The sequence below is a fragment of the Poecilia formosa genome, unplaced genomic scaffold, assembly GCF_000485575.1.
Source record: "Poecilia formosa unplaced genomic scaffold, Poecilia_formosa-5.1.2 Scaffold3, whole genome shotgun sequence".
Taxonomy (NCBI): domain Eukaryota; kingdom Metazoa; phylum Chordata; class Actinopteri; order Cyprinodontiformes; family Poeciliidae; genus Poecilia; species Poecilia formosa.
The window spans coordinates 3,847,309-3,865,974 of NW_006799942.1; the positions used below are offsets into that span (position 1 = coordinate 3,847,309).

The following is an 18,666-nucleotide window of genomic DNA, read 5'->3' on the forward strand; positions in this document are numbered from 1 at the left end:
TTTTTTTTTTTTTTTTTTTTTTTTTCGACTCGGAAATTACAGAGCAGGAATAAAGGGAACACCTGAAACCTTTTTGACCTGCCAGGATGTCGGCTTTCAGGAAGAGCAGAAAAACTAAACCCTCGACTGACTCCATCTATGACGCGTTCCAGGTGGTGAGCATTGCAGTGCACGACAAGTTGTGTGTTTGATGCCTTGTGATGTGGAGTTGAGCTCACATAGGTCAGTGATTATGCAATGGTGGTGTACCCATACTGATGAGATTATTCTCAGGGTATGTTTCCTCTGGACCCTGCCATCCAAATCCATACATCCACCTCACATTGTGCATGCTCACGTATCCCAGCAGCTTTAGGGGTTGGGAGCAACGATCTATCTTCTCATCTAAAAGATTTAGATGTTACCCGTAGTCTGGGATTATCGTTCTTGTTGATGCTTTAGCAAAATCAAAAACAACATTTCACATTTCTCACTATTATTAAACAAATATTCATATTTATTTTGTTATATGTTTTAATTCAGGTTGCAGAATGCAAAATAACAGTGGTACTTCTGTAAAGCATCATGCTGCTTTTTTTCATTCATTCATCTGTCTTTCAATCGGTTATTTGTCACCAATTTGCCTGGTTGAAATTTATGAGATCTTGTTTAGAAGTCACAGGAGTGTTTGGTTAGAAGTATACATGAGAAAATGACACCATAGTTCAGTGTTTTTTTATTATTTTGCTCATTCCACAGACATACTGGCAGACATACAACATTATAAGGGTATAACATAATAAATTATCAGTTATATTGCTGTTGATTGTCCTCGCATAAACATAACATTTTTTGCCTGAACGTTTATTGATTAACACATTTCTATTTGAGGTCATCTCAATTGTGAAATGGTCTTCAGTGCATTTGCTCCCTTAAAGATGGCCATCGTGACTCCATGAAAAAAGATTCACAGCATCATGTTGCAAAACTGCTTTGAATACCACGATGGAAAATTGTGCTGTCACTGCCGCAGCCTTACAGGAGACAAGCCGTGTTATCTGTCAAGACGGAACCTGTCTCAGCTGTCTCCAATTAAGTCAGTCAAAAAAAAATAAAATAAATAAAAATAAAAAAAATAAAACAAGAAGGGTGCTTATCAAAAAACAGCAGAAGTGCATGATTTCACACAAAATAGAGGTATTTTTTATGTTGATTATAACAAACTAAGTGGGGGCATCGATTGTTAGCCTCTGCGTCTGTGCAACTTCACATGGTCTCTTTTACATGTCTTTATTTTTATTTTGGAAAGACAGTAACTGTACTAATGTGAAAAACTTCTCTTTTTTATGTACTTAAAATACACCAATATGCGTATATATGGGATAAAAATAAATTAACTTGACTTTCTTTAATGACTTTGCCTCAAATGTAAAGTCTATCAGCATCAAGTGTTGACCCATATAACGTGATGGGAAGAAGCTTACTTTTGTTTTTCTCCAACACACCTGAATCACATGAATGGCTCATTACCAGATCTTTGCCAAACTTAGTCCTGTAGGGGTTATTCAATCATTTGATTCAGCTGAGTTGGAGCGGGTGCTAAATGTTGCAGGGGAGTAGCTCTGGAGGATTGGAGTGGGAGGTTCCTGATTTAAAGTGAATCTGGTCAGTAAAGTTTAATTGAAAGTTTACTCACAGAGGTTTACTGTAGGGGTCTAGTAATTAAAATGTGGAAATATGTCCTTAATTTGTCTGTGTAGGATAAAATCCTTCCAATAGCCATTGATCAATGTAGTGAGGTTAATAAATGCTTGTAGTAATCAAATTCTTAGGTTGAGGGATTCTAAACTGTGAACAGATGGGAGAGGCAAAATTAGCATGCAACCATTAAGTAGCTCTTGCCTTAATGTTTACTTGAATCAAGCCTGACTGTCTGTGGTCAGAACATTTTTCAGACACACCTCAGACATTCCTTAGGTCACACATTTGCTTATTAAAGAAATGTTCTTGCTAAAGTGTCTGTACAGCTTGAACTTTTGCACATTAGCCATGATCTAATCAGAAACTTGAAAGTAGTTTGAGGTTTTATGCGATTCATCAGTTCATAGCAGTACATAATTCAAAAATCAACAAGGACTAGTGACTTTTAAACCTTTTTTTTTTTTAAAACAATTGCCTTTTATTTTATTCTGTACTTTTATTCTCCAGCTGTTGTACAAGATAACAAATGCCATCATGAAGACCAAGAAACGGAACAAATATAATGGATAAGGTTGTGAAAAAGTTTAATGCAGAGTTTCATTCTAAAATCATCTCAAGCTTTGGACATGCATGGCACAACTTCGGACCTACCTGAAACATAGGTTTCCTTAAAAATGACAGGCAGAATAAGGAGAGCAATAATCAAAGAATCAAACAAAAAAGAATCCAATGCTAACTTTGGAGAAGCTGCAGTGATTGTGTTCACAAAACCCGTTTGCCTTGCTCTCCACAAATCAGATTTTTTTGGAAGGCTGTCGGGATGGAAGTCAATCTTAAACTCATTTTACATTTTGGCTCATAACGTAGAGGCCAACATGCAACTGCAGGTGGACACTGCACATCACCATGACCACTAAATGCTGAGACTGAAATATGGTGGTGGCAGAATCATGCTGGGTATGCCTTTCCTTAGCCTGGACAAGAAAGCTGCTTGGTTGTAAGTTGGAAAGGTTTATCGAAACAGAATGACCAACCAAAGTCCAGAGCAAAAGCCAATTAGGAATCTATGTTGGGATTTTAAATTTCATGTTCACAGAACCTCTCCATCTAATCTGACTGAGCTTAAGTGATTTTGCAAAGAACACAAAATTGTTTCCATATATGCAAAGTTGATTGAGACATAACCCACAAGGGATGCCGCTGCGATCGCACACAAGTGGATCTACAAAGTATTGAGTCAGAGGAGCTGGACACAAAAGTACTCCGAAGCAAGGAGCAAAGGTGTCATACCACATAATTATACCCTATCAAGTCAAATCCTAATAAATTAAACTGAAGTGTATCGTTGTAAAAAATAATGTGAATGTTCACAAAAACCTTCCAAAGACGTTTTAGTTGTTCATAATCCAGTTTTACAAATGAGGTGAGGCAATTCTGACATTAGTCTAAAGGAATGTCTGGTTTCCTCATTTCCCATCACAGAGCACAGAGCAAGTCACTGCTTTCTGCCACAGTCTCCATGACATGAATCCTCTGGAGTGCCCAATGTCATCCTCCTCATCATCGTCTTCGTCGTCCCTGTCACCGAGCCCCGTGTCAGCTTTGGCGCCTGCTGCCGGTACTGCCGCCCAGAGACAGCTTTCCCATGCAGACAAACTGCGCAAGGTCATCAGTGAATTGGTGGAGACGGAGAAGACGTATGTCAAGGCGAGTTCCGTTTTAATTTAATTTTAAGTAGACTTCCTAAACCTGTCGGGCATTTCAAACGTGTCGGTTATATGTCAATTACCGACATACCAGTGTTGTGTTGCGTTAAGAACCATTGGAGCTGACTCATTGCCCACAATACTTGGCGTTGAATCACAAAAACATCTTCTGCACAATTTGACGGATCTTGTTTTTCATCTTTTTCAGGACCTGCGGTGTCTCATAGAGTACTACTTGAAACCTTTACAGAAAGAGAGTTTCCTAACACAGGATGAGGTACTGTCATGCTGCTTATTTATACCAAGAATAACGATACTCCACACTTGCGTTTGGATACTATATGTGAATTCTCAGATTTATTATAGAATAATGGATTGAAGTGATATAAGCAAAAAGGAAGTTTCATTATTTGCCATTTGCAAGTTGGTAGTTTGTCTGTATATGGAGGAAGTGAGGATGTATGTAGACTCTGTAGTTAATGTGGAACTGAAAGTAGAGCCTGGGAATATTTATGGATACACAAATCAGAACCAGACGTATTGAATTAGCAATGAACAAAAGTCATTTTAGAACATTAATGATTTGTTGGATGTCATGAGCAGAAAGGGATTTTGTGTAAAGATTACACAGGATAACAGTTTGAGGTTTTGACATGTCTGTGTGAAAGTATTGAAGTTAAATTTGTGTGAAAGGATGTGAAGCAGGTCATGTGACAAATTCAAAACCAGTCTACAAGACTGTTTATACACATGCATATTTTTTTTTTTCTGGCACAGAGGGAGCTGTAAATATTAGTTGACAGCCATTAAGCTTCACTATGTACGACAGTACTAACATAATTCTCATTCTGTTTTGTAGCTGGATGTCTTATTTGGTAATCTTGAAGAGATGGTGGAATTCCAGTTGGAGTTTTTGCGAACACTTGAAGATGGAATCAGACTGGTGCCTGATCTGGAAAGATTGGAGAGAGTGGACCAGTTTAAGGTGAACAGTTTTTCTCTAAACCTCAGAATCATTTTGATTTTATTTTATTTTTTTGAGGTCTAGTTATTTCTGCCGTTTCACAATGTTTTCCTTAAACAAACAACAACAAAAAAAAACTTGCAGTGGATCATTTGTGGTATTGCACAAATTTTGCACTCAGAAGAAAATTCACTGTGGCTCATGGGTACTATGATGATGGGTTGAGCTATTGTCTTGGTAAAAAGATACTTGGGGCTTAAACACAGATCCCAGACTTGAAAAAAAAAACATAAGTTGAGTATAAGAGCTTCACATTTACTTGCCAGTGCGAACAAAAATTTAACAAACGCAGTCTGAACAGGTTGATTAAGGTTGTTTTGAATAAAGATCCACTGTTTTGAACCCTAGGAAATATTTCCCATTTTAAGAAACAAGCTTTATTTGAAAAAACCTCTCTAATTCATATAAGGATTCATTTTGGCTAGATCATATAATCCATCTGGCAAGCAGAAGTAGGCATGAGAAGAAAGAGTCTGGGAATGAAAGGTTAAAATAGAGTTGTATGTGGATACTGGGTCAGACGATATTTTATACCCAAATCAATACAAATATGAATCATTTTTATTAATGCATTATGTTTTTTCTTTCTCTCTACAGAAGGTGCTTTTCTCTTTGGGTGGGTCATTCCTTTATTATGCTGATCGGTTCAAGATCTACAGTGCGTTTTGTGCCAGCCACACAAAGGTCCCGAAGGTCCTGGCGAAAGGTAAAAATGCAGATATTTGTTCTTGGTGGCAAGTGCACAATTAACCTAGTGACTGCAGCTCTTTAGATCTTCTTTAAATTTGCAGTGACTTGTAACTTTATAAACAGCATCTTTATTTTTTCAGCCAAAACTGACCCAGAGTTCAAAGCCTTCCTGGCTGAGAGAAATCCCAGACAGCAACATTCATCCACTCTGGAGTCTTACCTGATCAAACCCATCCAGAGAGTCCTGAAGTATCCACTCCTACTCAGGGAGCTCTACTCTCTCACTCACCCAGACAGTGAAGAACACTACCATCTGGATGGTAAAGCAGTGCTTTTATTCATCTATTTTTTCCTCTACATCTATTGGCACTCTGAAATGGTTTCAGCATTAGCTATGCCAATCACTGTTTGGAGCAGTAATTGATTAAGTCATAGCTAATCGACTGTTGTCTCATCCAGTCGCAATGAAGGCCATGAACAAAGTTGCGAGTCACATCAATGAGATGCAAAAGCTTCATGAGGAGTACGGGGCAGTTTTTGATCAGCTCATCAATGAGCAGACGGCGGATAACAAACAGGTAACTCATTTTATTCCAGATCACTGAACTGAAATTTTATCAAATGTCAAAACAGAAAAAGAAAAAAAATTGTTTATTTATTTTTGTATTTTTTACATTCCAATAAAGGTGCTTGATCTCTCAATGGGCGACCTTCTGCTGCACTCAACAGTGGCATGGATGAATCCTCCAGCCACTTTTGGCAAAAGCAAAAAGGACCCAGAATTATCTGCTTTTGGTAATACTGTCATTCTAAATTTACATTATATAACATTCTTTCCATACCATAAAGAGAAAAACGATCTAACTAGTGCACAAGACAAAGTAAAAAATGCACACACAGAGTCACTGCTTTATTTATTTCGCCTTTTTCCCTGCACTAAGTTGCTGACATGTCATGTTCACCCAGCCCCAAAGTGCACAGATATAATAAAAATATAAAAAGTTCACTCAGCTGACATGTTTTCCTTGCAATAAATATTAGATATGAAAACTTGAATGGCTTTCTTTGCCAAGTGTTGGTGAGCAGAGGTGGCAGCTTTTAGCATTCAATGTTGACATGATGGATTTTTCTGATCACATTTTAACTAAATATTGTAATTTTAATCTTTGGCTGCCATCAAAGATGTTCTTTAGCATCCTATAAGTTGAATTTTGACTAAAATAAAACGGGTAATGAAATGCGCTTTGATTTATGTCATAACCTTTATCTCTCTGTTCCTGTTTTAGTGTTCAAAACTGCTGTTGTTTTTGTCTACAAAAACTCCTCCAAGCACCGGAAAAAAATTGTAAGTACACTTAACACTTTTCTGTGCATTGGTTTTAATTTGAAGAAATGGATTGAAAAGACAAACTCATTAGATGGAAATTGATGATACTTTTTTGATCAATTTATCCCATTGTTTTAAGTAAATTATTCCACTTGTTCTTAGAGGGCTGCCAAGCCGCACAGAGAGAAGATGTTGAATGGATCAATTTTTAAGAAGCCTCGACTTGCAGTCTTGCAATTACCTGAAAGTATTTTTAATAAGAAAAAAATTAAAACTTTGTTTATACAGCTATGAATATAAAATAAATGTACAAATATGCCTCAAAACTGGAAATACAGAAAGTGGCCTACTTTTACCAGTAACTAAAATATGGCCAATTAATTTTTAATGATTTACAACTAGGAAACAAATGACTTGGCTCTTTTTTTTTTCAAAGGTATAAAGCTATGCAAAATGTTGTGTATATACAAATTTAAAGGCGAGTGTAAAACTAGAATTATTTAAATCCTATAAGGCTCTAACACCATAGTGAACCACTCACTCTTTGAACTTCGTTTATCCATTTTTTTTTTGTTTGTTTTTTTGTTGGGAGACTAACCACTTCAGCAATTTTTGTGCTTATTCAGCCATTTGAATATGAAAACATTCAAGAACTTGTAAGACTGGTTATGACTTCTGCTACTTATACCCTTTATGAATATTTTACTTTAAAAACCACTTAAGTCCAACAGAGTGAATAGAGTAATCGTTCAAATCAAATAACCTCGTTTGAAGGTTCATTGTGTCTCTTTACTATCGGCCAGAAATATCATCCATATTTTACTGGGTCACAAGACATTGGGCCATTACCAAATCCTTCTTGCTTTTCATTTATAGATTTTATACATCACTGTTAAAGTTTTAAGTTGTCAACCAAATTGTCAGTTTTCCCCCAAGGCTGATGGCATCACCTGCCACACTTATCCGCTGACTATTCACTGTTCAAAATGCAAACAAGTTCCTCCTGTTGCTCTAGCAATTCATCATCAACAAGTTAAAACAGGAAGATTTATCCAATTTTTCATTTGTGGCTTTCAGATACCAATTTCTCTTGGAATCTGAACTATACATGTACTTGTATAGTGCTTTGTCAAGTCCACAGGACCCCCAAAGTGCTCAGTCACTCATTCACACGCTGATGGTGGCAAGTTACTGGGTGATACTCACAACTGCCTTGTGACGCACATCTCAAGAAAAGCCCATGTACTTCATTGAAAAATCTGCTGACTCAGCTTCTGTGGTGGAAGGTTTTTTTGACCTAAATGAGCAGGGAGCACATGGGTGATACAGGGACTTTATTCCGCTTTATCAACAAAGGTTCCTTCACTCTTCTTATGGTACTGAAGAGAAATTTAATCCACACAAGAAAGGTTGACAATGTCACTGACAGTATAGACATTATGGAAAACCTTCAAAGTTTGAAGGTTATGCTAAATTTGATGTACTTTTTTTCAATATTCCTTTTATAGGACCAAGAACAGATTGCTATATTTTAATTGTGTTTTAACACAGAAATTATTTTCTAACATATCAGGAGTTTAATAATGGGCTTTAATATCTAGAAACTAACTGATGTTGCATTTCTTCATGCACTTTTCTTTTCAAGTCCACTTCAAAAGTTATGGCAAACTGCTCAGAACTCAAAACTGTCAACAGGAAAAAAACGTAAAAAAAAAAAAAAAATAGTAGGGACATAACCCCAGTGCAAATATTGCTTGGATATGCTATTTCCTTAAAAAACAAAGAGGAAATGATCTAGTCTGACCAGTTTCACCCTCGGCACTCTTTTTCATAAAAACCTTTACAGTTACTGTATTGACAAAAAGGGGGAAAAGCTTGCTTAATATATGCACATTATTCCAAGTTCTATTTATTTTAAAGAAAAAAAAAATACAGTATGGCAATAAAGTTTGTCAAGCAAAACCTATTTTGTCTTTTAGTTTTAATGTGTTATTGGTTCACTGGATATGTGCAAAACAGGCTATTAATGCAGGATGCAACAATAAAACTGCATTCTGCAGTTTTACTTAATAAAACTGGAGGCCATAAAAGCAAGATCAGTGGTGCTGAAGGTTGCTGGCGGGCCTGTTTGTTGGTGCATTCTGAAATAAGATTAACCTTAATGTCTTCCAACAACCATGAGTTGGTTTTGTGTATATTTACTGTTGTCTGAACCTGATGCCTCGCAGTAGCTGTTAAATTTCATGTGGTGTTGGACTTTTCCGCCACCTGCTGTCACGTTGATGTACTGCAGGCATGTTTCACGTGCGTTTTGTTTCTTTCAGGGAGGATCTCATCGTGCGACTGTGAGCGAGGACAGGGATCATTTCCGCTTCCGATACATGGTTGCAACAGACTCCCTGCAAGTCCGGGCCCCTGCAAGTAGGTCTAACTGATTTTCCATAAGTATTTATTCCTGAAAGGCAACTTTTAACTTTTCTCATGGCATGCCAATAACAAGTTGCTCTCTGTTATGAACTGCGGCCCGTCTTTATCTAAAAAAATGGAGTTGTCAGAACTGCAGGCTGGTTATTTTATTGTCTCCATTCACAAAGTGAGGGGCTAGTTTAAAAACTGCTCTGCAAAGCTGAAAAGCAAACAAATCATTAACTAAGCATACACTTCCTTGCATTTTGTGTGAAGTTTGTGTTGGCTTTTCTCATTTGCAGGTTTACAGTCAAGTCATTTTGTTGGTCATCCTAGTTTCTCTGTGGATAATACACTGCAATTTGCTTATGTTTGGCCTAATGACTGTGCAGCTAGTTGTTTTAAGTGAATTGCCAGACTTTTGCTTTTTCATTAATGCAATTTTTAACATGCCTATTCCAGAACAAAGTTGCAGTCCCACCAAAAGTAATGTTTTTATTCAAAATCACACAGCAAACAAGATTTTTTACAGTCCTATTCTCCATTTAACTGCATCTGTAGCAAATATCGAACCTCAATGAGCGATTCTTGAAATTATAAACCCGCCCGCATCTTTTCTTTTCAGGCTCTGATGCCACAGCAGTATGTGAACTAGTCCACATAAGGTCTGAATCTGAAGGAAGACCAGAAAGAGTCTTTCAGCTGTGCTGCAGGTATTTTTTTTAAAAGGAAGAAAATGCATTAAACGCATGTATTGGACGTAAGTAAAATAATTTCAAGTTCATGTGTTTCTTGTATGATTCTAGTTCTCCAGAGAGCAAAAAGGACTTATTGAAAGCAGTCCAGTCTATTCTTAGGGAGAAGCAACGGCGACATATTCTCAAGACAAAATCTATGCCGCTCAACCAGAAGTATGTCCCGTTTGGTGGCAAACGCCTGAGCGCCCTCAAAGGTGCACGACCTGCCATGAACAGAGCAGGTAAGTTTACATAAAATTCTTATTACAACTTTCAATACTTTACAGACGACATATTTTTATTTTCTCCTCCTTTTCTCTTTTTGTGTCTGCGTTTAGCATCTGCCCCATCACGAACTCTGAGTCGCCGAAACCTCTTGAAGAACCACATTCTCATTGATGCTGACCAGGTTTTCCACGGCACCAACAACAACAGCACTGATGTTCCCAACATCACCCATCAGCCATCCCGCTCCCCTTCAAACACCCCTCCCTCCAAGCACGAACCTCATCCGTCTCACAAACTTCAGGCAGAGGACACGGACCGTTGGGTGGAGGAGCAGTTCAACCTGAGGCGCTACGAAGACCAGTGCAAAGACATCGACGACAGACAGGTGAAGGAGACGGACATCTTGAGTGACGATGACGAATACTGTAAATCTGTGCGATCCCCGTCGGCCGAACCAGACTCCCTGGAGGCAGGAGTGGGAGGACTGAGCTTGCACAGCAAAGAGGTCAACTTGAATAGAAAGATGGAGTCCAGAAGCGAGATGGAGCAAGGTGTGAAAGTGGACCGAACAAAACAGAGGGATGATTCAGACTCCCTCACATCCTGCAGCCTGTCTGTCTCTTATTCCTCAAAGCTTGCTCCTTTGAAGCAGCAGTGTTCTGTGGAGGGAGCCACTAGCAAGAACCACGACGTGATCTGGGTACGACGGGACGACTTTAATAAAGGGTGCAACAGCGACGTCTTTTGATGGGAGACTACAGAATGAAGAGGAGAGCAAACGGAGGCGTCTTCCACTCAATTCGTTACTGTTCAAAAGTGTTCATTCCCCTTGAATTTTTTTTTTTATCATGGTATTTTATTGGGATTTTGTGATGGATGGCACAAAAAAATGTGCATAATTAAGTGGAAGCAAAAGGATTGTTTTCCTAATTACAATTTTAATTCCGAAAACTGAAAAGACCATTTATATTCTGCCATCACCACAGCATGATCCTGCCATTGCCATGTTTTTCTGCGGAGATGTGTATTCAGGGTGATGTTTAGTGTTGGTTTTTTACAAGGAACTGCATTTTGTAGGAAGGCAAAACTTGGCCAGAGAGTCTTCAACATGTTTGTTTCATATTCTACATGGCTTATGGCAAACCTTAAAAGAGCCTCTAAATTATTTATTAGCCAAGTAACTGAAGACACATTGTTGCACTGCATTTAATTAGGATTATTAGAGTAAAAGGGTCTATTTAAAAATGCCAAACTCCTCAGATTTTCTTTTTCATCGAATAGATCATTTTTCTTTCACTTCATAATTCACTTCCGCATTTTTCCTGCCACTGAAAATCCCAATGAAATACATGGAAGTGTATGGTCATAGCTTATTGATTATAAAACTGTGAAAATGTTTAAGGGGTATAAAAAGCTTTGCAAGGAGTTGTAAATCAGGATTCCAAGAAAATGTAGGGCGAATCAGGTACAAGCTTTAAGAGAAAGTGTACAGCACTGTGATGCTAACCACTCTTTTAACTCCACCCAGTTTGACAATCGTACCATCTTACAACATGCTCTGGTTCCTCTTGTGCCCCTCAGATTCTAATTCAGGACTTCTGTCTGTAAAATTGCAACAGAGATCCCTCACTGTACCCAGGCATTTCACAAACAGCTGGCATTTATCTGAAGATGAAAGCACTGCATGTGCATACATTTCAGATGAGGAGGTGTATGTATTCATACGCTGGAAAGCACATCGTATGTAGACGCAGGCAGCTACTGTCTCGTGACACAACACTGCACAGAAGAGACATCCTCACTTATGACTCATGGACCAAAACATCTATTTTTCAACACAGTAATGTGGGTGTTATATATTTTTCTGACTCGAAAAGCTGTTTGTATTTAGCCCCAAACCAACCCTTTCCCCCCACCAAGGGCTGTGTGTTCTTTCTCTTCAGGGGATTTAGGCTGAATGACTGCTGTATAAAAGATGGTGAGGTCCGGCTAGTTTTTATTGGGCTTTTTTTAAAAAACTGTTTTAACTTAATATCAGCTGCACATCACTGTATAGTTGGAAGTAATAATAGTGCTGATCACCTGTTGTACAAAAAGGTTTTAATGCTCACTTTTTCTCTTGTATGCTTTTTGAAAATGGTTATGAATAGCAATTTTTTCATGTTTATTTAACATTGCCTTTTTGGAAAACTTTACTGTAACTTAATGTTTACAACACATTTATCTGTTCAGTGTTACAAACTTTGTATTTGGTGGCAGAAACAGACTTGACAAAACTCTCTTCTGTGCCCTTCTCATCTTTTCTGTTTTATTGTAAAAAAAAATCCCTCTATTTTGGTAGTTTTTTAGCTCATTAGATCCTACACTGGATCTTGGAGTCCCTTCAAGCTTGATGTCTTTAAAATACAGCCCAACCACTCTAGTCCTGTTTACTTGAATATTATTAGTCCTGAGCTGCAACTTAATTCTCCTTAATCAGATCCAAGCAACCTTTTACATTTAACTTATGAACATCCTGTCACAGCCTGCATCCGCTTCACAATCTTGTGATGCTTCACCTTTCCACCAGGTGGTGCCATTTCATTATCACCACAGCAACGTGCTTAATGTGAGACCTCTGTACAGAAGACAAGTACAAGCTCTTAACACCGAACTGTGAACACAGAGGCTTAGCTACTCTGGTTGATAGAAATAAGGAAGTGGATTATTTTAAACTTTATGTTCTTGATCTATTTACAAACCTGACATCTCAGCTAACGGCTCACTGGTTCATCACATCTGGGAAAGACTTCTGACTGTGAGGTACAATCACCAGGCCCTGGAGGCAAACTCTGTGAAAAGCCCTTTGACTCTCACCTTTTGAAACTGTTTGTACTTAAAACTGTGGATTTTTATGTGAAAATAAATTTTCTCATTAAACTTATTGGCTGTTTGGACTTTTTTTTTCTCCATAGTGAAAAAAAAAAGCATTAAAAGTTTTAAAGACTTTGTGTTCTTGATTTTCTACTGACAACTAATGAAAACTCATTAAAGATTAGAATATTACATGAGCATAATAAAAATGCAAAAGTGCATTCTGAATGAAAGCACCTCTAAAGGTTTTCACAACATATTACAACACATTCTAAATGATTAAGACAAATTGATCACTTACTAAAAAAACGTCACTGCAGGTATTGCTGAAAAGTTTTCTATTTTATGTTACTTGTTCACAAAATCTATTCTAAAAACAGATTCCTCAAACATGAATCTGGTGACATTATTTAAAGCAAAAAATAACTCTGACTTCTTTTGAATATTTGGATTTTTTCTCTTTGTGGTTTTTAATCAAATAATCAAGTCACCCCCAGAGTGTTTACTTGTGTTCTCTTTACTGATTCTCCTAACAGCTTGATAATTGTGTCTTTGTGATGTAATCAACCCAAGTCATACAAAAAAATGTTTTGCTTTATTTTGAGGTTGTTTTCTGGATGGGCTTGACTCTTTGCTCGTAAATTTTGATATCCTGCTATATTGTGAAGAAAAGCCACCAGATTGTATGTTTAATAACCAAAATGTTTTTGCCACCGTGCTTACAAAGTATTGAATAAAATAAACAGGCACTAGTTTTTTTCTGACAATTCAGAAAAATGTACATTTCAACAAAACAATTTGCTCTGCAAAGAAATTTGTATTTAAATTATACAATAAACATTATTGTCTTTTCAAATGGCATAAAATATGATTTAGGTAAAGATTAAATGCAAAAAAACACAGATGCAGACCCATTCAATTAATTTGAACATTACTGAAAACCCATGAGTGAAACAGATTAATTTCACAGGGATGGAGGTTTGAAAGCTTTTATTTCTACAGGTAATGAAAACATTTAAAATTAAAGTATTACATCAGACCTACTAAAAACATTTTTAGTAACAGAAATATGTGCTCAATGAAACATATCTGCTTAAAGGATGTTATTTCCAAAGGTATATTTAAACTTACAAATGAGCCTCATCTGATGCATATTCTAATTTATTGAATATGACTATAAATACTACACAGTGCATCCATATATCAATAGTCTCTACACACTTGTTCTTGCCGGGCCGTCAGGGGATATCTAAAGCAGTTATAAGGTGAGAGAGGGTGAATGCCACTGACAGGTCACCAGTTCATCAGACGACAACACAGAGACACACGGGACAGACAGGCATGTACACTCAAATTCACTCCGAAGGGCAATTTCACTTAACCCAACATGAATGTTGTGGGTCTGTGGGGGTAAATAAAGATAAATTAATATTCCAATAAAAGGATTCACACTGAAATTACCTGAAATAAATATCAGGTAAACGTGTACATTGTTGTTGCTGTTCATTGTTTGAATGTTTGTCACACACTGCTTGTCCTGTCCTCAAATGAATCTAAGATCTTAAATTTGAATATATCAAATCAGCTGATTTTTTGTCATACAGGTTTCAAAACATGAACTTACATATTATTGAGCTGGTTTTAAGAAATCCTAAAAAAAAAAATAAAGATTGTATCAAAATCATTAGATTTCAACCGCTTTAGCAGAAATATACATACATACATACATACATACATACATACATACATACATACATACATACATACATACATGGTTTCTGTTCTCCCCTTCTTTATGGCCACCCTTCACAAAACGATCTGCCAATGTCCCTGCACTTACAAATCAAGTTATATACATAAGCATAAATACACACAAATAGAAATATAGAGATTATATAAAAACATCTGCCAGATAGCAACTGAAGCAAAGAGCAAAGGGAGTGAAGAATCACTATAAAACTGGCTAACTTTCATGCACATAGATCAATCATGTAATTTCTAGAATGAATAGTTCAAACCAATATTGGGCTGCTTGATTACCTGATTAGATTTGTTTCAGTATCTAAACTAATGACTTGTTTTCAACTGAAAACATTCTGAGGGAATTCCAATTAGTATTCGTATGGTCACTTTTTCTAAGTAAATAAAATTTGCCTAAAGGCTGTTTTTCCCAGGAGTTTTTTGTCAAAGATTCCACAGATGTGCAAAAAATGTCAAGTCTGACTTGATGAGAGTTTTATTTGAGTGCTGAGTGTTTGGCTTTTTCAAATGTCGCAAAATTGAAAAATACTTAACAAAAGGTTTTCAATTTAAAGGTAGTTAAATGTCATACCAGCACAAATCGATATTTTATTGTTTCTAAACAATCTGACGCCATATAGTAGAGTAGAAATAAAATGTGCACCTTGTTCTCATAGATGATAAAGAAAGAAGCGTGAAAAACTTCATAGTCTGTAGAGAGAAAGAGGGAGAGGGAGATTATCTGACATTTGCCCTGCAACTTTAAGATTATTCGTCTCTCATCAGCACCGGTGCAAACAGAATCGCTGCCAATCCTTCTGCTATTTAATCCAAAGGACTGCAGCCAAACTCCTCCACACGGGGATGGGTAAACACCATCAGTCACCGCGTACCTTCAGAGTAAAAGCTGCTTATTTCAAGTTTTGGGAGTTAATTTTACCTGGGGAATAATCATTTATTAGATCAAGTTTACAAATTAATGATCGAGAGTTTTACTCTAGAGTGTAACTCAGTAAAAGATGATGAATCTGACTTGTTTCTACCATCACAATTTCTATATCCTAATTTAGAATAGTTTAAAATAAACGGAGACATAAACTTGGCAGTAAAAGAAGTTGAGTTCCTGTTTCCGTGTGTCTTATTTTGATGAATCGAACCGGACATTTAACTTCCTTGAGTTTCACACATCCACTCTGGCGTTTCTTTGAAGCTGGCACCTCTTGGATGCGCACAATCCGGTGGATTTGTTTTGTCACCCTTGCTGCTTGGTCTTTTTTTCTATATTTTGAAAATGAGACTTTAAATTTTAAAAAGTCTTATTTGTGAAAGAAAGCGTCTCAATGTAATTTTTTTTTCACCGTACCTTCAGCTGTGGATGGAGTGATGCGCAGCGTATCGGTTTGGGAATAAAACTTGCCGTGCGTCGCCGTGACCCATCCGTGGTGTCCTCGGTTGGACAGAAACCCTTTTGGTCTGTCATGGTCCCAAAACTCCCAGAGAGTTTGCTTGGAAAACCATGGAGCACCGAAAGAGACTCTTCTGTTACATTGTCGTCGCGGCAGAGCTCTGTTTGGCTTCAGCACAAGTCCTCAGAATTGGTAAGCGCAACACCTGTTTACGCACAGGAGAGAATCAGAAACACGATTACAAGTGTGTCCGAGTTTTCATATTTACCATAAGAAATAGTTTGCGATGCTGTTCAGCATCTCGTTCCATCATCAGTGAACTGAAACAATCTCAGTTTCAGATGTTTGTGTGCCGTAGCCTGCGGGACTGAGTTTCCTGTTCCACGATGTCAACATAAATCAATGATGTAGATTAAAACACGTGGAGATATGAGGTGCACGAATAAATTTAAACCGCTTAAGGGTGGAGATTTAAGGAAGCCTATTTGCAGTTTTACACATAAGCAAATATTTCAAAAGTGATTACAAGAGAGTCCCACTGATGTGGTAAATAAAGTTGTTTTCCAATGGCATTTTTGGAATTGGTTAGTATGGCCAATTCCAGGGCTGTAGGGACTCGAGTCAACACAAAAAATGGATGGAGAAAAGCAATGCCAGTTTCTCCCTCAAGCAAGTTTACACTGAAATTATGATCCCATTTAACCATCTCAATTCAGTGATAAAGGAAAGGCTGTCTTCTGTGTTTTGTTAGAAATGTGTATTGCTTCAGAATATTCCCATTGGAGAAGCTTGAACTGGGAATTGTTAAGTTCATTTCTAAACACAATTTGAGATTAATGAAATAGATTGGAATATATTAGGGGACGAATGGGGGAATGAAAGGAGGGACTCTCAAACCAAAGACTCTCAAAGAACTACTGCTTCCTTCAACTTTATTCTTTCATCATGTTTTAACACTTTTTTTTTTACTTTTTTTTTTTACATTGCCCTAAAATATTCAGTTTGAACATTTATGCCATCAGAAAATCACTAAACTTCTTGCTACACAAGCAGCTGAAACTAAGATTACTGTTCACTACTTATATTTTATTACTTCAGTACGCCTGTGATAATTCTCAATCCCACTGTCATCATACATGTAGATAGATATAAAGAGAATCAACATAAAGCCGAAACTGGAGAAACATTCTCTCTCTTGGTTTTACTAGTTAAAAGCCTATAAGCAGCTCTTTGTTCCATCTGTACAAAATCAACTTCCAAAATGAAAATACTTTACATTTATAAAATGTGATATTGTAATACTTTCATAAAAGTACCATAATCTCAATGCTGCAAGAAATCTCAATTGAGAAGTATGGATTAGGATGATGTTGACAAAAATGTAGCAGAAATTTTACTGATTTTTTTTTAAGTTGGGGCTACCCATTTTCAGTATTTATGGATGGTCAGAAGATTATGCATTTTAGTTTGATCAAGTCATAACATCGTGAATTTGAGCAAGACATAAGACAATTTTTACTATGAACACATAAATCAATACCAGTTTTGAACATCTGAGGACATCTGGAAGAAAATAAGTTGATACCATGTGATCTTGCTGTGTTAGATCTCTTTTTGGCATGAACAGTATTTGTGAATTTGTGGCAATGTCCAGCTGCACTTGCAGAGGATTTACGGTGTGGGGTTTAGCTCTGGGTCTCATATTAATATTCAGGGCTGTTCTGGAGCAATCCGTTCAGCTTCAGCTATTCAGCTCAGACCCTTTGAGCAACACAAGTCTAGAAGTTTCCAACTCCAACACATTTGCATAACACAGTCAGTATGTTTGTTTGCATATGAGGATTTGTAGAACTGCAGAGCTTCTCTGGACACATTGTTTTCAACAGAATCAGTAAGCAGCAAAAGTTGCTACATGGGTATATACTGTATATACACACAACAAAAACTACTTGCTATTTTACTTAATTTTTTCTCAAGAAATTTTGGTGAGCTTTTAGGTAGCCAGTTATTGCATTTTGCAATACTTTGCAAATTTCGGTGCAGGATGTGTACAGAGTTTTATTTCATTGTTGCCTCCCTCAGTAATGAGGTCATTCATTGTACTGATAGCAATCCTTACCTTATAAAAAGAGAGCTATGGTATGCAACAAAATTGCTCAAATCAATCAATCAATCAATCAANTTATAAAAAGAGAGCTATGGTATGCAACAAAATTGCTCAAATCAATCAATCAATCAATCAAATTTTATTTGTATGGCACATTTCAGCAGCAAGGCATTTCAAAGTGCTTTACATAATTAAAATAAAAACAGCATGTGACATCGCATAAACAGTGAGAAAGAGAAAGAGATTTTGAAACAGATAAAACATTAAAACCCGCACCCCTTTTAGGACTTCAGTTAAACGTCGTTTAACTGGGACTTTTTCCAGGGTCTTTATATCATTAAAACGTAAACAGTGAGAAAAAGAAATAAAAAGAAATTAATAAATAGATAAAAGCTAAAGATAAAAACATTAAAAACATCGAAGACATCAAAACCCACACTCTAATACTAATTTAGCCATAAGCAACTCTAAACAGGTGGGTTTTAAGTTGAGATTTAAAGGCACCCAGTGTTTCAGCTGTTTTACAGTTTTCTGGAAGCTTGTTCCAGATTTGTGGTGCATAGAAGCTGAATGCTGCTTCTCCTCGTTTGGTTCTGGTTCTGGGGATGCAGAGCAGACCAGAACCAGAAGATCTGAAGGGTCTAGATGGTTGGTACAGTGATAACAGATCTTTAATGTATTGTGGTGCTAAACCGTTCAGTGATTTATAAACTAACAACAGTATTTTAAAGTCTATTCTCTGAGCTACAGGGAGCCAGTGTA

General features: G+C 37.0%; 2 protein-coding genes across 4 annotated transcripts in view; both read left to right on the forward strand.

The window, feature by feature from the left end:
* tiam1a (TIAM Rac1 associated GEF 1a) overlaps positions 1–12,721 on the forward strand; it is a 62,901-nt gene extending 50,180 nt beyond the window's left edge. Inside the window, exons 18-29 of the mRNA XM_007555595.2 lie at positions 3,163–3,387; positions 3,595–3,663; positions 4,246–4,371; positions 5,008–5,116; positions 5,241–5,420; positions 5,560–5,678; positions 5,787–5,895; positions 6,387–6,445; positions 8,752–8,848; positions 9,459–9,546; positions 9,640–9,812; positions 9,909–12,721. Coding sequence (XP_007555657.1) covers positions 3,163–3,387; positions 3,595–3,663; positions 4,246–4,371; positions 5,008–5,116; positions 5,241–5,420; positions 5,560–5,678; positions 5,787–5,895; positions 6,387–6,445; positions 8,752–8,848; positions 9,459–9,546; positions 9,640–9,812; positions 9,909–10,546 — 1,992 coding nt within the window. The 3' untranslated portion in view covers positions 10,547–12,721. The remainder of the gene's footprint in view (positions 1–3,162; positions 3,388–3,594; positions 3,664–4,245; positions 4,372–5,007; positions 5,117–5,240; positions 5,421–5,559; positions 5,679–5,786; positions 5,896–6,386; positions 6,446–8,751; positions 8,849–9,458; positions 9,547–9,639; positions 9,813–9,908) is intronic.
* A 2,552-nt stretch (positions 12,722–15,273) lies between these two features.
* grik1a (glutamate receptor, ionotropic, kainate 1a) overlaps positions 15,274–18,666 on the forward strand; it is a 31,510-nt gene continuing 28,117 nt past the window's right edge. For 2 of the 3 annotated variants that reach the window (XM_016673409.1, XM_007555608.2), the window contains exon 1: positions 15,274–15,989. In XM_016673409.1, the coding sequence (XP_016528895.1) occupies positions 15,908–15,989 (82 nt within the window). In that variant the 5' untranslated portion in view covers positions 15,274–15,907. The remainder of the gene's footprint in view (positions 15,990–18,666) is intronic. The other variant, XM_007555617.2, reaches the window with a different exon arrangement.